General features: G+C 41.7%; 1 protein-coding gene across 9 annotated transcripts in view; it reads left to right on the top strand.

Annotated features, from left to right (window-relative positions):
* AGAP1 (ArfGAP with GTPase domain, ankyrin repeat and PH domain 1) overlaps window positions 1–19,944 on the top strand; it is a 305,386-nt gene that overhangs the window by 122,469 nt on the left and 162,973 nt on the right. For all 9 annotated transcript variants that reach the window (XM_085065825.1, XM_085065826.1, XM_085065822.1 and 6 more), the window contains one exon: window positions 15,209–15,336. In XM_085065825.1, the coding sequence (XP_084921951.1) occupies window positions 15,209–15,336 (128 nt within the window). The remainder of the gene's footprint in view (window positions 1–15,208; window positions 15,337–19,944) is intronic.

Here is a 19,944-nt window from a genome sequence, read left to right as displayed (position 1 = left end):
AAAGAATTGACAGAGATCATGTGTTTTAAGAAATATCAGGGTGTTGTTTTGCCCTCCATGGCAGCCAACCAACTCCTTAATATTTGCCAACTAATAGGATTAGAAATGCTTCAGTATGAATGGGTTACACTTGCCAGACATGTCTGGGACCGAATCCAATTCCTGATAATTTTTGCTGTTTATTTCAGCAGGAAACAAAGCAACTTCTTAACCCCATTAACTGAGGGGGTGTGAATGAGCAGTGCAAGCTGTTAATAGGGAGCACTTGATTAAATATCCCTTGGTTTGTGCTGCTCTGGGGCGTTCAGGTTCAGTGTAGCTTTAATGATTTTTAGTGGCTTCTTCAGAGGGTTCCCATTAGTTGGGCAGCCTGGGATAGTGGAAAGTGTCCCTGCTCTGGCAGGGGGTGGGACTGGATGAGCTTTAAGGTCCCTTTCAACCCAAACTATTCTGGGTTTTCTGATGGCAGGAAAAAAATTCCACCTGAGGATGTTCCATTAGCACACAATTAGCGGATTTTGACAACAATTCCTAGTTTGGGCTGTTTGCAAGCTTTCTCTAAGATATTTTTCTTGTTTGTGTGTTGTGCCTTGCTCTGAGGTAGACCTACCACTTGGAGGAAGAAATTGGAAATGGCATTAAAGAGCCTTTTACTCCTTCGTTGCATACACATTAGAAATTAAATTTCTAATTTGTCCCCCAGCAAGCAGCCTCTGAGCTCTTAGTGGTCATCTGTTATGATTCTTCTGTGATAACTCATTTCCCATTTTCTCTACAGCTGAGTGGTAAAATAATTTAACTTGAATGATTATTGTTATTATGAAAATGCCCCTTTATTCTTCAGTTAAATCCAAATACCTCATTTCCAATGCTTCATTACAGCTGATAAGCTCACTATTGATTGTAGCAGAGATGGAATCATAGAATCACTTGGGTTGGAAAAGACCCTTAAGATTAAGTCCACTGGTTCATATTTTGCAACAGGAATGCTGAGTGAAGTGAAAGCAGGATATGAAGCAGGATTTTGGCTATTTTAGAGGCTGTTTTTTAACCTTCAGCCATGTCTCTCTGGAGTTTAATCTCAGATACCTTGGGAGTTGGAGCTGCTCAAGCAGGCCCTGAATTTCAGGCTGAAATAAAAAAGTTGCAGGTTCCAGGGGTTTAGCCTAATAATGTGCCCAGCAATGGAGGATGATAAATCCTTTCTTATTTTTTGGTGTTTGGAATTGTTGAACAGGGGAATTGCAGTTTAAAAATGAGATAAATGCTAATAAGATCCATTTTGCTTCAGATTTCCTAATTAAGAATTAGAGAATTGTTTCCCCCTGCTTATCAGAACGGATTCTATCAATGACGTTGGAAATGATTATTTTAATATTTCTTGTCAGCGCAGTATTGTAATGACTGTGTACTGCCCCAGGATGCCTTTTTAATGATTTTAGCCTTCTTGAATTAGCTTGATGTACCATTAATGCATGAGAATTGCTTTTATTTCTGTTCACGGTGTATTCATAACTACACATCTTGCCGTGCTTTATGTTTGGATTTTCTCTGACCCATTTAACTGGGGGCCATGCGATTCTCTGACATCACAAAACAGAAAACGTTCAAATATTTAGAGGATAAAATTCTACCATTAGCATCACGGGGTGTGAAGCAGAAGGGTTTGGGTCGAACTTGGATTCAGAGTTGAACCTCTATAGCTTAGCAGCTCAACCAAAGAGGTTATACCTCATCTGGATAGTTGCCACACCCAGATTTTGAAATAAAACTGCCCAAAAGAAGCCTGTGAATATTGAGGCAGGAGTTGCAGGTATGTGATGGCAGAAGCCACTGCTGCCTCACAATTTGCACTTTGCTCTGGTGCTGTGCTGCTGCCAGTATTTTTGAATGCTTTTTTTCAAATTAACTAATGTTTTATTAAGAAATATGTCTGCTCTGTGTAAAAAATTTAACATAAATACTTTGTTTCCAGATCCAAATAATATTTCTAACGTGGTTTTGTTCAACAAAGGCATGTAAGAGAAGAACTTCAAAGCACCATTTCTCTGTTAAAGGATGGGAGATGACAAATCAATCCCTGTGCAGCCGGATTGTGGGCAAGGGCTGTCACTTGCCATCAGCATTATCAAGTCAGCTTTTATAGATGTGTTTTCATTAGGAAATGTTAATCAGCCTAATGGGAAGTAAATAAATCTCGGTCCCATCCTGACAGCTGTTTTGGGAGGAGCTGGCGTTCGCTGGGGCACTGCATGTGGCCTGAGGGATGCTGTGCCCGGGCAGCAGGAGGCTGGCATGGTGTGGAGCCCAGGGCAGGGCAGAATGAGGCAGCAGTTCCTTCGGCTCTGGGAATGCCTTGGATTTCGGCTGAGACCCCCCAGGAATGCAGCATCCACAGTGATGAGCCTTGATGAGCGCTCGGGCTGCTCACACATGGGCTGGATCAGCCTGCTAAATAACTCTTAGGCAGGCCCTCTGTGCTTCAAAACCAATGGGAAGTCAATATTTTGAATGGATGGGTCCAGGTATTTGTGTTTTTCTGGTTTGTGGGTTTTTTTTCAATGAGAAAGAGACCTGAGGGCGTCAATTTCTTTCCCTCGACATTACGGCTTAGCCCGGAGCAACAAACGCTCAAGACGCTCTCGTTCTAAGCCCCCGTTCATTTCAAGCCGTTTCGGTTTTAAGTTCGTTTCGAGCCGTTTCATTTTCAAGTTTTAATTTTTCTAAAAAAGGCAAAGAAATTAACGTTTTGCTCTTAATTAATCCGCATTCCGTTTCCCCGGCAGCAGCGGCGCGCGGCGGAGCGGCCGCCAGGGGGCGCTGTCGGCGCGCCGTGAGGGAGCTGTGAGGGCGGCGGCGTGAGGCGCTTTGTGTCACCGCGCCGCGACCGCCGAGCGCTTCTGCCGCCAAAGTCGGCCGGGAAAAAAGATAGAAACACACAAATCTGGTCACCCTTCCTGTGTGAGGTGGTTCCGTGTGTGTTTTGGTCTGAATTTACTTCAACTTCGCCCTTGCTCACACTTTGCCCCCTTACACTTACTTTACCATTCCTGCCTGTCTGTAACTGCTATTGATTATTAAGAAATAACGTGATTTAGTTCGGAAACAAGAATTTCACTCCACTTTTTTTTTTTTTTTTTTTTTTTTGATGCCTCTTTTTGGTTGCACAGACCTAACTTCTGGTTGCCAGGTAATCTCTCAGCCCCATTCCTGTAGATGGCACAATCTGGTGGCATAAATTAGACTTCATGTTGTTGTAGGTGGTCCTGTGTTAATAAGTAGGAGGACATGATCCAATATCTGACATTTATATAACATAGAAAGGTTTGAAATGAGCTCTATGAATTGTGCAGTGCCTGGTGAAACAGGTGTGAAGAAACCTTCATCCTGGCGAGCAGTTAGCATCAGTAGGATTGGGCTGGAAAATGGATCCAAATCCTTGGTTTTCTATTTTCTGACTGACTAACCAGATTTCACACTTTACATATTACAGTTCAGGATTTTTTTCTGTTATCCACAAGGACTTACGAGGTCTCTGTGCAGGTCCCCTTGTGCTCGGTGGCTGTCCAATGTCACTGCCGTGTTGGTTTTGCCAGTTTTTTGTGAAAATTGCAGCAACTTTGCAGGCTTTGGGCACTTTGAGGTTGGTATTGCTCCATCAGGTTTCTTCATCCCTGCACCTGGATTCAGAAGTGTGTGAAGGAAAAAAAAGACATCTTCCAGTGATTTGTCTGCATCTGTTTTTCTCATTCTTGGAATTAAATGATGGGATGAGGAGCTGTAGTCCAGGAAATGGCATTTAAGGAGTGCTGTAATTAGCACGGAGGAGTCAAATTATGTAATGCCAGTAAGAGTTCCAGGGAGGTTTTGATTTTAGCTGTTGTGTGTCATTCACTAGGTGACTTGTAGAAAACCATAATCCTTGCAGAACTTTCTGTGTAACTTTTAAGTCTTCCTTTAAGTCTTAATTTGAAGTGTATGCAGTAAGGCAGGTTACTTTAAATCTACAGCAAAGCTGCTGATTTTATGGAAGAGGTGTCAGCTGTTAAATTTTTTTGGAGAGCACAATAAATGCAAGGCGTAGTTCAACATATACAAATTCTTCACTAAATGGCAACAAGAATGTTGATACATCTCATCAAAATGTAAAAGTATTCAGGTTTTCAGTGTTGACAATTCAGAATTAGTCCAGTGAAGTAATATTCTTTAATGTAAACTCTAATTGAAATTCTGGGGCAGGAACAAAGGCAGTCTTTTGGGGGTAAATGGCGGGTTTTTTTGTTTTTTTGTTTTTTTTTTTTAAGTAGATCTAAGAGTAAGAGGCAGAATCAGTCTGTTTGATAAACTCATGTGTGTTATAAACACATCTGTGAAGTGTCCAGCAAGCATGTAGGAATAGTTTCCTCTTAAAAACAAGTGAAAAATTCTGGAAGAAGGAGGAAGTTTGAAAATTCCTTATTTTTCAAATCTCTGCCTTTCTCAGTAGGGATATCAGGAAAAACAGGATAGAAATAAGTAATAAATAAATGTCATGCTGCAGTTCCTGACAGAGCTGGCAGCAGAAGCTGAAAAGAGCAGTGACAATTTCTGTGATTCTTTCTGAGCCAAGTGGTTTGAACAGGAAACTGTTGGCACAGCATGGCTCCTAGCAGGGCTTGGTCACAAGGTGTGTCCAAAGGGGAAGATTTACAGATAAATAAACTGAAACAGTGCTTGGTGATACCTGTTAGCTCGAGGATTCTTAACAGCTGCAAAACGATGCTGTAGTGGAACTTACCACAGGGCTGGGTAAGGGCCAGGAAGGGCTTCAGCAGAGCGTGACCTCCACTAAGTGCCTGTTTATATTCGCTTTTTTACAGCAGCAGCCTTGCTTCCTTGATTCTGTTTTAAGCGTTCTGTCTAAACTCTGCCTCATTTGCTAAGTTTTTGGGGATGCTCTGCCTTGCCCAGGATATCTTTGTCTCTCTTCCTACTCCTGTGCTCTTTGTTATGCTTCTAAGATTATGGCTTGATAATTTAATCTGACCTTGTTTTCTTATTTTTTTATTGACAAATCTTAAAGCTCATTCACCTCGTCTGCTGCCTTTCACCATCTTCTGTCCAGCTTCTCCATACAGAAGGCAGAGTGAAATGTCCAAAGTTGGATATTTATTGTTTTTGTTATCCTCAATATGTCTCCCCTTGGTCATTGGTTTTAACTTTCCTTTGTGGATTTCTCTTTAAATTTCCTGGCAGAAAATGACTGTGCTTGCTTTATATTGATGAGTGGAAGATTAAGAGCTAACCCAGGAGATGTGTTGTCTGAAGACAGAAAGGGAAGGGAAAATGCCCTTTCTGTAACTTCATTCTGTTCTGGGTGTGTTTAGGAGCATTTATTAAAGAGAAGATCCCGCTTTTCCCCCTTATAATGAAGAGATGCTTTTGTCTGAGCTATCAAACACTTAAAACTGGTGTAATAAACATAATCCTTTTGTAACCTTCTCTGTTGTGTAACAAACACATTTTCAACATCAAAGTTGATGATTAGCATAGCTGGTTCTTCAAAAGCCATTTCCGAAATGCATTGCAAATCGTTGCCTTTCAGCTAATCCGTATGCATATGCAAATCCCATTGAGCTGTTTGCTTCGCTGGGATTAGCATTGTGTATTCAGCCTTTAAAAGCCTCCCTGGATGCATGGGGGTGGTGTGTGGAGGAAGGCACAGTGTTGGCATTCGCCTCGGAATTCCTACAAAGCAGCAAACTTCCAGCGCTGCTACCGAATTATGTGTTTTTTCTTCCCCATTCTTTGTAAAGTAGAGAATCTTTAATTGTATATCATTAGTTTTGAAATTGAGGTTTGATCTGATGAGGTGGCAAGTCCCTGGTGCTGCACAAGGCAACTTGGACCCACTAAAGCTGGAACTGTTGACTTTTCTGTCTTAGAGGAAAAAGCATTTGCAGCGATGCTGTTGTGTGATTTTTGTCAAACATCAGTGCAGAGTGAATTTTAGCCATAAGCTCCTCATTTAACTTCAGTTTTTAGAGTGGATGGTATTGGCCTGGTTGTTGGCCAACCTTAATAATGGCTGTCAGTCCTTAAGGCTGTTGGTGGCTGAGCAGCCTCACGACAGGGTGTTGGGCCAGGGTAGGTGTGGGCATCAGGGCATCCCTAAGCCTTTGCTAAGGCTAAAACTATCCCTTGAAGCTTGCTGTCCTGTTTATATGGTTACTTTTATGATGCTAGGATTCCTGGGGTACTGCAGTCTTTAACATAGACTGTTGTTGCCTGCCTCTAACTCTTTTTTTTTCTTTGATTTTTGTCTTAATTTTTGTTTTGGCTGCTGATTTATAGCCCTTGACTGAAAGTTTCCTGTGACTTTCAAAACTTCTAATTAAATTTTTGAATAAACTTCAGCTCTGATAGAAGACATTTTTTTGGAGCATATTTGTCATCTGTGTCAAGTGCATTCCCTCAGGAACCTCTGTGGAGTTCTGGTTTATCACCTTTAGTTCATGATAAAAATTATTATAAAGCTGCTACAACACTATAAAGTGAATAGTTTTGTTAATAAGTGTGTGTGAATGCATGTTTCTTGTGGTTTCAGTACAAGATCCTGCTGTGTCAGGCACCTGCTGCAGTGTCTCACCTTTCGAAAGGCTGAAGGTGGCTTTCAGAGCCACAGAACCAATTTTAAATTAAGGCAGAGGTTTGTTTTTCTTTGAGCTCTATCTGCCCTTAATGAAGGAACGTTATTGGCAGATGCTGAAGAAATATTTTTTTCCATAGAAAATTGGATTTTGGGCATAAAACTTGTTAATGTTAATAAAGACAGGTCTCAAGTGAGATATGCAAACTCCAGGAGATGGAGTGTTGCTGGTGGCACTTCTGCTGGTGCTACTTTTGTGTGAAAAAAGCCCTTGTGAGGAGTAAATCAGCTGGAGTTGAGCACATGCACAATCGTCTCACTCCCATCATTTATGCCCCTCCTGATGGCTGATGCACTCGCTTGTGTCTTAGGCCTGGTAATTTACAGTCTCCCAGAAAGGTATGTTTAGATTTAAGCTGCGCAATAGTGTAACTAATGAGAAATGGAGGGAATTTATAGCACTTGGTGATTGATTGGCCAAGTACCTCGACATTAATTGAAATCTGAGGACTCCCGGCTGTCTTTCAGTTAAAAAAAAATAATTAAAAAATAAGGGATAAAAAGTCTTTTTGGACAAGTGAAACTACTGCTTTGTAGCATTTTGGAAGTACATTTTGAGTTTACATTTTGAGTGCGGTTGGGATGAAAAGGTGGGATCCCCTAGTGAATGAAAGGTGTGTTCCCTAATCACCTGCAGGCACTGATTGATGTGCACCTATGGCAGGATCACTCGGCTGCTCCTTTGACAGTCTCAGTGTGACTTCAATTGTCTTTCCTTGGGATTTGGCCCCAATTCCATATGGAAGCTTGGCTGTAGAGTCAGCACTTTGTGCTGCTCTCTTCCCCTGTTTAGCAGAGGCACTCAGGCCTAACTGTTGTGTGACAAATTATCTGGATAAATACTTGGCATTAATCTCTTGCTTAATAATGCTGTTTAACCAGTCATCTCCACGGAGAGCACACAGCTCTCTCCTCTGCTGTCATCCTGTAAATGCACCATTCTTGCTGGAGCTTAGTCTTGTGAAAATGTCTAAATTTTCCCATTAAGTGCTTAAAAAGTAATAAAACTAAAGCCATTAGCCTTCACTCGTCAGATCTGTATCAAGAGAAATATTCTTGGGCACCATAAATCTGATCAAGTGTTCGACATTTATATCATTCGACTTCATTCTCTGGAAATGGACCTTTGAAGGTAAATTGCATTAAGTAGGGCAGTTTAAATTTTTAATACAATCTTATTGTAACTGTTAGCAAATGATTAAAGTGCAAAGGGGGGGCTTATATGTTTTGGGAGATTTATGTGAAATGCTCTATGATGCTTCTGCTCTGGCAGGGAACTGCTTTTGTGACAGCTGAATGTGCATAAACCCACAAACCCAAAGGATTTTTAGCCTTTAGTGGTGGAGGAGATGACTTCCTATCTGCTGCTCGATTTGAGGAGGGTGTTTTGGGAGCAGGATTTATTCCACCTGCACAGAAGCAGTGATGTTGGTAACACAAAGCTTAACTGTTTTTCCAGCAGGCACTCGTGTGCCTGAGAGGTGGATTTTGGTGGCTCAGTGGGCAACAAGTTCATGGGATGAGGTGGTTTATTTAATCTTATTTAGATTCTTTCTGAGGGAGCTTTTTCTTTAAAGTAGAAGAATATTCTGTAGCTTGATTTTGGTGGTGAACAATGCAGATTGTTGTTTTTCAGGAGCAGAGATGTGTTTGTGCACCTTTTGGATGTTGATAGCTCTTTTTTTTTTTTTTTCCTGAGAATATTCACATTTTGAGGCATAATATCTGTGTTTAGTGTGAAAAAAGTGATACTTGTTTGAATTAGTAGGTGAATATAACCTTAGATATCCCATGAGTCATAGTCCTTGTTTTGGGACCAGCTGTGCCCTGTCTGGATGTAACTATATGATCTTGAGGTGTGGTTGCACCTCTGGCTTCAGGTTTTGAGTTGTTAGAAAACAATTTCAAGTCATTTTTGCAGGTTTTTTTAAAAAATCATTGATTATTCTGGCTTTTTAGTTAGCTTTTTCTTCAAATAGAGTTAATAGAACCATCTGAATGGGGCCTGAGTTAAGTTGAATTGATTTAGTAAATGTACATAAGCTTATTTCTTTCTAGAGGGGTGGATACATCTGAGATTCACTAATAAAACCGGCAGCTTTCTATCACTTTGTGTCCTTTTCTGTGCTCTCTTAGTGAGCTCATTGGGTGTACATGAGTCTTCAGAAAGCAGAAATGTTCTTTATACAAGCAGCAATTCGATAGTGTGCTCCAAAATGGGCTTTCCTTGAACATGCTTCAAAGTGTAAGTTTGAAATTATTTGCTAAGGTGGCAAAGTCCTTAAACATCATATCATTTTCTGTTATTTAAATTTATGGTTTGATATAATTAAACAGGGATTCTATGTTTTGATGTAGAACTGAATGCATACAATGATATTATCCTTAAGGATTTTATTCTTAAGGGGTAATTAACAACCCCATTGCTTCCTGTGTGGACATTGTACAAAGTGCATCAATTTGACCATGTTCTCTTTGAATCTTTTCAGTTTGGCTTTTCTTCTTGTTCCAACATTTTTTAACCTTTGTATTTAAAATCATACCTCTGTGTGGGATATAACAGGATTTAGGACTTGATTCTGTCCTCATGGAAAGATCAGCAGAGCTCCATGATGTACTGGTCAGGTAAATCCATGTGCAGAAGACTTTACCTGTGTGTCTGTAAGGCACAGTTTTGCCTTAAATCCTCAAGCCATGTGATTCTACTTGCAGCACAGTTCAAGCAGTGAAGAAAACACTGGTTTGTTTTTTAAATTCCTTCAGGTGCCACATACTTTCCAGTGGATTTATTAGCATATTTGCTTACCTAGTCTTGGAAGGTGGTGATTTGCATGGAAGTTGAGAATAAGTGATGTGCAGTGTTAATTATAGTTACCTGTGGAGGAAAAAAATATATGTTGGCATTGATTAAAGATATTTAATACCGAGTCTGATTTATAGCTGCAGTTTCATATCTTGTAAGACACGAAGAGTTGTTGTTGTTTTTGAGAGCCAGAGCTGAAATATGTATTTCAATGAAAGTATCACCAAAAGTACCAGTAAGGTATGGGATTGAAATTATTTTTAAGGAGAATTGTATTAAAAACTTCTAGAAATACAAACACTCAACTAGCCCATCATAGCTGAGCTTGATTATGTACTGTGGTGATAGTGAAATAGTATTTTTTGGTATAAGATTCATGTGTTCTTAGATGTATTTTTTATTTACTTGTATTACAAAATAGCCTAATAGTTCTTGGAAGCAATCTCTACCTGAGGAGTTGAACATTAGCTCTAGCTGTAAACTTGGCTGCCCTGGCAATTTTTTTCATTCCAAAATTAACATGAGTAGCCTTGACTTTGTTCCATCCTGAAAGCACCCATTCATTACAGTCAGTATTTAAATTCCTCAAATCGTGAGCACAATGCTTTTTCAGGTCCTTTCCAACCCAAACCATCCTGGGATTCTGTGATGACCCTGTTTTAGCCAGGTAACAAAAATGCAGGTGTCATCTCTGCATGTGATAAAATTGGTTTAAGAAGCAAAGATTTGTTAACCAAGAACTTTGTCCCTTCAAACAACCTGATGCTTTTGGTCCCTTGCACTACAGGTTTCTATATTTTTGGTTGGTTTGACTTTTACTTTTGGTCATGCTGTAAAGTGAGATCAAAGTTTCTCCCAGCAAGTTCCACCCGAGGCTGTCAGAGCATGGAGTGGGTTTGTGTGCAGTGCAGAGCAAGAACTCCTCTCCTCAGGTGTGACTTTACAGTGGCACTGTTTCTTCAGGGGAAATTAACTTAGGACATTTCTGGCTGCATGTGGCTGGATAAATTACAATTTCCAAGCCTCAACATTAGAACTGTCCAGGACTCATTTCTCTGTTGCACCTGACACGTGGGATGCCAAGCTCTCCTTTTAAAGAGAGAGCTATGAAGGTTGTTTAGCCTAGAAAATGGATTGAATTTAAAGTAACGGGCACAATGGCCTTAATAGTGGCTACTTACTTTAATGTTTCCCATTTGGAAATGCTTGTGGTTAGGGCTTGCTCTGGTAGTTATTACTGCCTCTCCTGCAATATGTAATTGTGGAATAAATTTATTTTTATTGACCTCTTACTTATACTGTAAACATGGAATATTAAGCTAAAAGGCAGCTGCTGTAAAAATGTAAGCTGCCATATATCTTAACTTCTTTCACTTGCATTTTTTAAGGTAAAAGCAAATATTTGTTTAACTCCCAGTTTTGTATCGCGTTTTTCCCCCAGCGGTAGTTAAAACAGATATTCAAGAGTATTTATCCTTTCTGTTGTTTTTCAGTCAGCTATGAGCATTCCAGCTTCAACTGAAAGCCATTTTCTGTCTGTCAGTCAGTGGAGGAAAATTTCCTGCATTCCCATCTTTTGCACAAAGTGGCAGATTTTAACTGAACCCGGTGTTTACTCATACTTCTACACGCAGAGGAGATGAATGGTCTTACACAGGTTTTTAGGAGAAACCAATTTTGATTTAAATTAGTGGTAATTGGAGAAGAGTGTCTGCGTCTCCTAAATATGCAGCACTCCTGTGCTGTGATAACTGAGAAGAGAAATAGCTCCAGATGTTCTGGATATTTTATGCATGGAGTCTTCCCTTTTAATATTCCAAGCATTCCTTGGTCAAAGCAAAGGGACTGTATCATTGCCTTTTGGGAATGAAAAGTGATCAGACTGTTGATACCTTTGGATGTTTTCCAGGATCCATCTTAGGAACAGGGAAAGATCAGGTCTCAGCCTAGATGAGGTTTCACTCAACTCGTCTCTTGGGTGCTGCAGAGGTACCTTTGTGTTCCCAGTTTTCTGAGATGTGGAGCCAGATGAGACTCTTACCTTGTGCCTTGAACTTCTCCTAGGGAGTATTTTCCCCCCAGGTCTCTGCCTTTCTTGTCCTTGTCCTTGGATGGAGCTGCACTAATGAGGTCGGAGAGCCCTGGCTGCCCTGCTGGAGCTGCTGGAGGAGGAGCTGACGTGTGAGCAGCCCTTTGAACCAGGGCAAGACAACTCTGTCAGTGCAGTTCCTCTGGCAACAGCATTCCTAATGGGGATGAGCTCCCAAATGGAGCACAAAGAGGAGTGGGTTCATTATGGAGGCACAGTTCTGGGGTTTGGGGAGAGGAAGTGCCCTGCTCTTCCTCCCACGAGGGAATTCAGTCATCTGCTTGTCAGCCCCGAGAGCAGAACGGGAGGGCTTTGCTGGGGGAAAGTGAGTCTATGGTCACCTTTTTCCATGTGCAAATGGAAAACGTCGTGGTTTGCGCGGAGATCTGCTGAGCTGGAGTGTGGAAAAATCAATGTGCAGCTCTGAGGCTGCAGGAGCGCCGAGCTCTCCTGCTCAGTGCTCCCTGTAAACCATCCAGGCAGGGAGTGAGCGGGAGACGCTGAGGAATGAGTGGGTTTTGACTAACAAAAAGTAGCATTTGAGATGAAAGTGGCAGGGGGTGGGAAGGTTAATTTTGTTGTGGTGCGCTAGGTCAGGCATAGAAGAAGAGGCATTCAAGCCAGGAGCTTTCCCTCCCAACTTGGAGTGGGAATTTCACATGGTTTTAATTATCAGAGCCTTAAAGCAAAATACAGCTCCCCGTCATTCTGGCGCATGGAATTAAATTTAAATGTATAAAAAATAAGCATCAGTCTCCCCCCAAGACCAAATATTTGCTAAATATCAGTTCTCCTTGTTTACAACTCTAAGTATCCATGGCATATCCCTGTTTATTTGCAGAAGAGTTCTTGACTTAGCACATAAACTTTATTTAGCTTTTCATACTACTGATATGTTACAATAAAATCCATCCCAAATTGATGGATTAATTGAGTATATAAAAGTACAGATAATCAACTGATTTTTAAAAATAGTTTAAATGCTTATCACTATCTGGGTTATTTTTAATATCTGACATAGATTGTCAGTATTCATCTGTTTTAGAAATATTTTTAGAGAGCATTAAATTTGAATATTGGGCTCAGAAACAGCTTGGAATGAGACAGAATCTGAAGGTTTGGGGCAAAAATATTTCTGCTGTCTTGCATTTTTTTATTCACTTTATAGAACATAGTTTCTAATAGAGCAAGGCACTTAGAAATTTGAGGTGAAGAGCAGTCTATTTTGACCTCATCTGTGTCCAGTTTGGGGTCCCCAGCATAAGGAGGATGTGGAGTTGCTGGAGTGACTACAGAGAGAGAGGCCACAGAGATGCACCAAAGCAAAACTCCTCTGCTCTGGAGCCAGGCTGGGAGAGCTGGGCGTGTTCACCTGGAGAAGGCTCCAGGGAGACCTCAGAGGCCCTGCCAGTGCCTAAAGAGGCTCCAGGAGAGCTGGAGAGGGACTGGGGACAAGGGATGGAGGGATGGGACACAGGGAATGGCTTCCCACTGCCAGAGACCAGAGTTAGATAGAATATTGGGAAGGAATTGTTCCCTGTGGGGTGGTGAGGCCCTGGCACAGGGTGCCCAGAGAAGCTGTGGCTGCCCCTGGATCCCTGGAAATGTTCCAGGCCCGGTTGGACATGGCTTGGAACAACCTGGTACTTTGTGTTTGAGTTGCTGAGTTCAGGCTGTCTGGGGTTTCTTTCCCTGTGCCTTCTCCTTCCTTGGCCAGACTGTGTTGTGTTGATGTGATGCTACCAACACCCCTGTATTCACGTGGAAGGGAGGAGGTAAATATTTTCCTTGGCCAATTATCTCTCCTGTGTGAGAGTAGGAGTTTTTGCAGACAAGGTAGTTTCCATTCATGTGTGGTTTTTATTCAGTTTTGGTCTCAATTTAGGTCTTTACCACATATGATGAAGACAAATCCATGTGCATATGTTAAAATCTGACCTTTGGTTTGCTCTCTTCACTTGCTAATGTGTTTTAAAATATTTTAATATATGGCTTCCCAGGCTCCAGATCAATAACCCAATGGGTCTGAAATGACAGAGTGCTACGATATTCCCCTTTAATTTAAACATGATTAGCTGATGAAGGTTATGATCAATATGCTAGGGGAAGATAAATTAATTGATATCATCCTTTCAGGATGATAAGAGGCCTATTGGAGGTGGGATGTAACTAATGAAGCTGCTTCTTCATATATATGAGGCATTTTTTATACAATGCATTCTCACTAAATCATGGTTATGCCATCATTCATTTACATGAAAAACATAAGCCACCGACCAGATAGTTATTAAAATTGCATTCATTTGAGAAGAAACTATGCTTACACCATCCCTGCCTGTGCTATAATGTAGTGAGGAAAAACAATCTTGGAATTTACATAATTATCTTTTTATGTTTTCTGACCGAGACAGACTGGATTGTGTTGGCTTAAGTACAATAAGTTTCTGCGTGACTTTTGAAGGAGATGCCAAGAGTTGTCACTGGTTTTGGTGGAGGCTGTGCAAGTGGCTGCAGACTCCTTGGCACAAGTTTTATGAAGTGCTTCTCTTCATGAAGGAAACTGCATGCAAGGAAGCTAAATTTAGTGTTCCTTTTGATTAGCCACTACACAATTACCTGTTTCTAAACACTGATATTTTGATCAGTTTTTAATATGTGACTCAAAACATAGCAAAAAATTTTATTTTTACGTGTTAATGATGTAAAGAACTCTTTCCAAAGGCTTTAGCTGAATTCACAGCATGAACTGAAATTCCAGTGTGTGGTGAGATGAATTTTTGAAATAGTTTGACTTGTTTAAATTGAAAAATTGTAGGAGAGGTTTCGAAGTTGCTGCATTTCATATCAGTTTGGTTTGAGTTTTTTTGTTATGGGTCTGCCAAGCTGTGTATAGAGATGTTAATGACTGATCCCTGTATCCATTTAATAAATGCTGCTTTTCCTTTCATGCTGAAGAAAATGTCTTAATAAATTGCAAAGCAAGTTAGGCATTTTTCCAGCTGTGCTGATGCTGCTAAGGAATAAAAGCTAAAATTAGAAATCATGATACAGCTTCTTTCCATAAAGAATTTGACTAGGATGTGGTGTTTGGCACCACCCATCCAGGTATGTCAGGGACCCTATATCAGTTCTGATATTCCAATTAGCACTTATTTTGGGTTCCAAAACTAGTTGTCCTGCTGCAATGGCTGGTAATTAGGAAAGTCCATCTTACTCCTTGGCATCAGAGACCAGGTGTCTTCTGTCAGCCAGGGGAGCATCCCAAGGAAGAATGGAAAATGTTTGTTAGTGTGCTGTTATAAGCATAAAGAGGACTTGCTATAGAATTCCTGGCATTGCTTATTGTAACTTGCACCTCTCCCTTTCCCCTGGGTCCTCTGGTACTCAGCAGGTGGAGTGAGAGTTCTAGAGTCATGTCCTCCATGTGGTGAGAACCAAGTTAGAATCTCACATGGAGCATCATGGAGACACAGCATCCTTCATCTTCCCTGTAACACACTCAATTTTTGGAGCAGGCTTTGGTGGTAGAACCCCCTGTTTGTGTCTTGTTCATTCTGTGTTTTCCCAACATGCCCTGCTTTCCATGTGTACTCTGCCTTACGTGCTTGGATGTTTTGTTTTCCTTTAGTTGCCCAGAAGATCGTTTCCACCAAGAAGAAACAGCAGCTCTCAATTGGACCCTGCAAATCTCTACCCAACTCTCCGAGCCACTCCTCCGTGTGTTCTGCCCAGGTTTCTGCCGTACATATCAGCCAGGTACAGATAAAATAAATGCTTGACAAAGGAACTGATAAGCTGCTTTTCATCTGATGTATTTCATGCCATTTCAAGTGCTCTTTGCTGCTTGAGGGGTAGTTGCCATTTTTTTAATGCTGTCACTGTTCTGTAGTTTGAAGCAACGTTTGAATTCTTTTTAGATTGACTTGACTTCATTTCAAGAAACAAAATAGTAAAGCAAAGTAATTTGGCTTTAAAGCCATCCTGATTGATACCCAGCAGCCTACAGGTCTGAATAGACCAGTTATGACAGTTGCAGGATTTACTGAGCTGTGGTTTAACATTCCCTCACTGTGTTTTTGGTGGTTAGTCTAACTCAGCTGTTCTAAGCTGATGTTTCCCAGTGGTTAGAGTGCTGGAATTTTACACTTGATGGTATTTGTAGAAACATATGGTTAATACCAAAATTTTCTGACTTGCACAAGTTTTACTCACGTGTGTGGCACGCTCCCCTGTGTTTCCCTTGCAATGCCCTTCCTCAGTGTGTTTGTCTTCTAGTGTCAAGTGATAATCTCTGGGCATGTCCACAGTTGGGATGGATATAAGCTGAATGATATCAGACACCCACAGCCATTCTGGTGTGGTTTTCAGTCTAAACTCAATAATAAGCCAATGTCTTCTACGGTTATTTTGCAGTCTTGAGCCATCCACTTGAGGATTTGTTTTGACTGTGGACCTTTATTCCACATAGTTGCAAAAAGGAATAACTTCTGCCCCTGGGTTATAACCCTAAAGGTGCCAGTTTAGTCTTAAAGCTCTTTGCTCCAAGTTATTCTCCTTCAAGCTGAGTGCTATGAGTCACTCAGACTGTGACTGTGGTTTTTGCTGATGAGCCCAAAGAGATTGCTGAAGTTCAGAGCCCCCTTTCTAAAGCAGGTGCTGAGTGAGCTGCACTGGTCTTGAGAAGGATCCTGGCACCTTCTGGTGAAGTACAAGGTCTCACATGGGAGAGTGTCTCTCCTTTCTTGACATATGTGACACTGAGCAAGTTTCTTCAGCTGCTCTGTCTCTGACGAGTTCATGGCCACAAGCCTTTGGAACTTGCCCTCTCTGTGAGGGCGTTTCTTGTTAATGAAGCTTTTCTTGTTAATGAAACTTTTTTGGATGAGGGACATCAAATATCTGGGGCCTCTCCGGTTTCCTACCCAACTCTAGTTTGAAGGTCAACAGGAAACACCAAGTTCTAGACCAGTGTATCACCTATGCAGCAAAATTTTTGCTGGTGGTAAGAACTGTTTGGGAAAATCAAGGCAAGGTAGCTTTTGTGATAAGGCTCCCTAGATTCTGTTTCAATAAAAGTGAAATAATGTTCTTTACTGCCTTTGCCAGGTGTCATAATTACCTAAAGGGGCAATTGCATCACCAGTCAAAGATGTCTCTCTTCTGAGACTGATGTCATGCCTAAAAGTAGAGGCCAGAAATCTGTTTCATGTCGTATCTCCTTTGTGCTACACTTAAAGGCAGTATGACCTTGTTTAAGGGAAGGAAGCTGAATCCTTATCCTAGACTTAAAAGAACTTTGCAACTGCAATTCCAAGTTTAAGATGATCTGGGGCAAGATTTGCCATCTCTGATCTTGGCTGGAAGACTGGCTGGTGTCCTGCCCTTTGGAACATCTCTCTTGGCGTAATGATGTTTCTCTGAAGATTTCCTCCATGAATCAAACCCGTTAGCGTTGCAGTGCCCTGCCACTTGCATTCTCCACAGGAGCAAAGGCCTTCAGAGGCAGTGGTTACACACAGCACTTCACATAAAGTCGGATATTGTTCCATCTCTGGTTGGATCATCCTGGGGATCGAACTCCTGCAAACTCTCCAGATGACTCTGCAGTCAAAAGCTTTAGAGGAAGGGAAGAAAGAAGTATCAAGTGTCACCTTACACAGGCTAGTCCTTAGCATACCTTGGGGGTGAATTCTGAGGTTTAACACCTTCCAGGGCTTCTGTAGTTTAAGTTTGCCAGGTTGGACAGATTGGAGCAATCTGGTCTAGTGGAAGGGCATGAATCTGGGCAAGGAGTTGGAATGAAATCAGCCTTAATGTCCCTTCCAACCCAAACCATTCTGGGATTCCGTGAAACACTTGTCTGTGTGTTTGGGTGCTTCTCTAACCTCATGTCCAGAAGTCTCAGGTAGTGAATGTCTCAGTAAGATGCCCTTCCAGAAAATGCTCTCGGGAATATATGTAGTTACATCTTTCCAGATACCTGTTCGACAGATACAGTGAGATGCTTCCTATTCCAAAGACAAAATCCACTTGTCTTTGTAGTAGATGCTGCTTAATTGTCCTTCTGGCTTTGTTTTTAATGTGTGTGTCAGTCAAGGTGAGGGTTCTCCTTGAAATCCCATGATACCCAGAGTCTACAACCTTTGCAAGTACTTCAGGTACCTCTGCTGGCTTTCAGGGTAGCACAGAATGCATGCATAGAATTTTATTCTCAAATTCGAGGATTATCATTCATGACCATGATACACAGAACTATTGTATGCTCTGTCAACAAGAGGGATGCTTCAACATCCCTTATGTTCTGTCTGGTGCATTCAGGTATTCCAGTCACAGCTCAGTCTGACTTTTTAGAACACTTCAAGAAGTAGACTGAGTTGCTTAGAGGGGAAGAAGTGTTGTTCAGTGGATTGAAGGCCTCTTATTGGCCACAGGGCATCTTGGAATAGGTGTTAATTTACTTTTTAAAGTACAGACCAGTCACTTCTGTATCTGTGTGCTCTGCATGTCTATCCCACATTTTATTCCCCCATTCTCCCATCCCTTAAAAGTCTTCCCAGACATGATATGCTTGTAGACCATGCTAAGTCTTATTTCAAAGTAGCATGAGTTCCCTTTTCCCTCACAAAAGCCCACAGACATTCCTTTTCCCTAAATTCATCCCTGTGCTAGAGGAGTTGCTTGTCCTTCACACCTGACATGTTAGGAAGGCATTTTCAAGAAACTAACTTAGAAGAATAGTGCCAATAAAAACAGTTCCAAAGAGATTTTTCCTATGCCCAGCCCCTGAACGTGGAGATCTCATGGATTTCGGAGCCAGATGGCTGCTCAGGTGGGCCCCACCTTTGGTCCCTGGTGCCTTCTGTGCAGGGGCTGCATAACCTGCTGAGTAGTTACCTGGAGCTGGGCCTGGCTTGGAGTTTGCCCTGTTGTAAAAACAGCTGGAAAATCCCTTGGCACAGCAGCTGTAGTTGCTGTTTGTGTGAAAGGGTCCTGGAGTCTTTCAGACAAATTGATGATGTGCAGATTCTAGCCAGAAATCCCCAGCAGTGTGAGCTTATTTGTGAACTGCAGTTTTGAAGGTAAAGATGGAAAGATTGTTTTACCAGTGACTATAATTCCTGGAAATCTGCAGTCTGCTTTTATTTTCACACTTGCTGGCTTCCTGGGAATTCAGCTGGTATGTTCTGCTGTGAGAGGAGATTGAAGTGGCACTATGTTTCCATGTGTTCCACTGTGTCAGAGTGAGCTTAGACACCATTTGGTGAAGAAATTTTCCTTAATATTTAGTCTAAATCTCTAGTGTAACTTGAGGCCATTTCCTCTCATCTTGTCTCTTGTTCCCTGGGAGCAGAGCCTGACCCTCATCTGGCTGCTCCCTCCTGTCAGGAGCTGTGCAGAGCCAGAAGGTCCTCCTTAGCCTCCTTTTCTCCAGGCTGAGCTCCTTTCCCAGCTGCCTCAGCTGCTCCTGCCCCTTCCCTAGCTCTGTTCCCTTCCCTAGACACACTGCAGCCCCTCTGTGTCCATACATCTGGACTGCAGTGTCAGGAGTTGTGTTTCCTGGTGAGCAGTGCCATTGTCTGAGGAGATTTTCATTATTCCTGGGAAAGGGGTGGAGCTTAACATCCACTATGAAGCTGCAGCTCAGGTGTGGCTGCCCCAAAAGCTCACTCCTTAGTACCTGTTGCAAATCTGTAGTGATGTATTATTTATATTTGCACTATGCCTCCATACTGGTTTTACTACAACATGATTGTCCAAATATGTAAATTAAACTTCTAAAACCAAAATGCAGTCAATTTGGTCATCCATTATTTTATTGTATGTGAGACCTGATTATGGATAAGCACTAAACAGTAGGATACAATTATATTCTTTATCATGGGGGCCATTTAGGGTGCAATGTTCTGTTGTAATATTTTGGACACTTGACTGGATAAGAGACTACTTTGCTTAGCTTAGCTGTTCCTTCTGCTTTTTTGAAATTCTCTGGAATGGCAGAACTGAAAGAGAAATGATACCTTATTTGCCACATACATGACAATCCTTTTGTATTTGCTAAGTTGTTTCTAGGTAATATAGTAGTTACCTAGAAATAGCATTTTGGATTCCTCTCTGTGAGGGTGGTGAGGCCCTGGCACAGGGTGCCCAGAGAAGCTGTGGCTGCCCCTGGATCCCTGGAAGTGTCCAAGGCCAGGCTGGACAGAGCTTGGAGCAACCTGGGATAGTGGAAGGTGGGATTAGATGATCCTTGGAGTCCCTTCCAACCCAAACCATTCTGGGATTCTATTCATATGGTTTCCAAGTGTTTCTCTGGTTGTGTTTTTCATTGTGCCAGCCAGTGGCTTATTTTGAAACCACCTCAGA

The sequence above is a fragment of the Lichenostomus cassidix genome, chromosome 7, assembly GCF_008360975.1.
Source record: "Lichenostomus cassidix isolate B80296 chromosome 7, HeHo_3.0, whole genome shotgun sequence".
Classification (NCBI taxonomy): domain Eukaryota; kingdom Metazoa; phylum Chordata; class Aves; order Passeriformes; family Meliphagidae; genus Lichenostomus; species Lichenostomus cassidix.
This window is presented reverse-complemented; position numbering and strand designations above follow the sequence as displayed.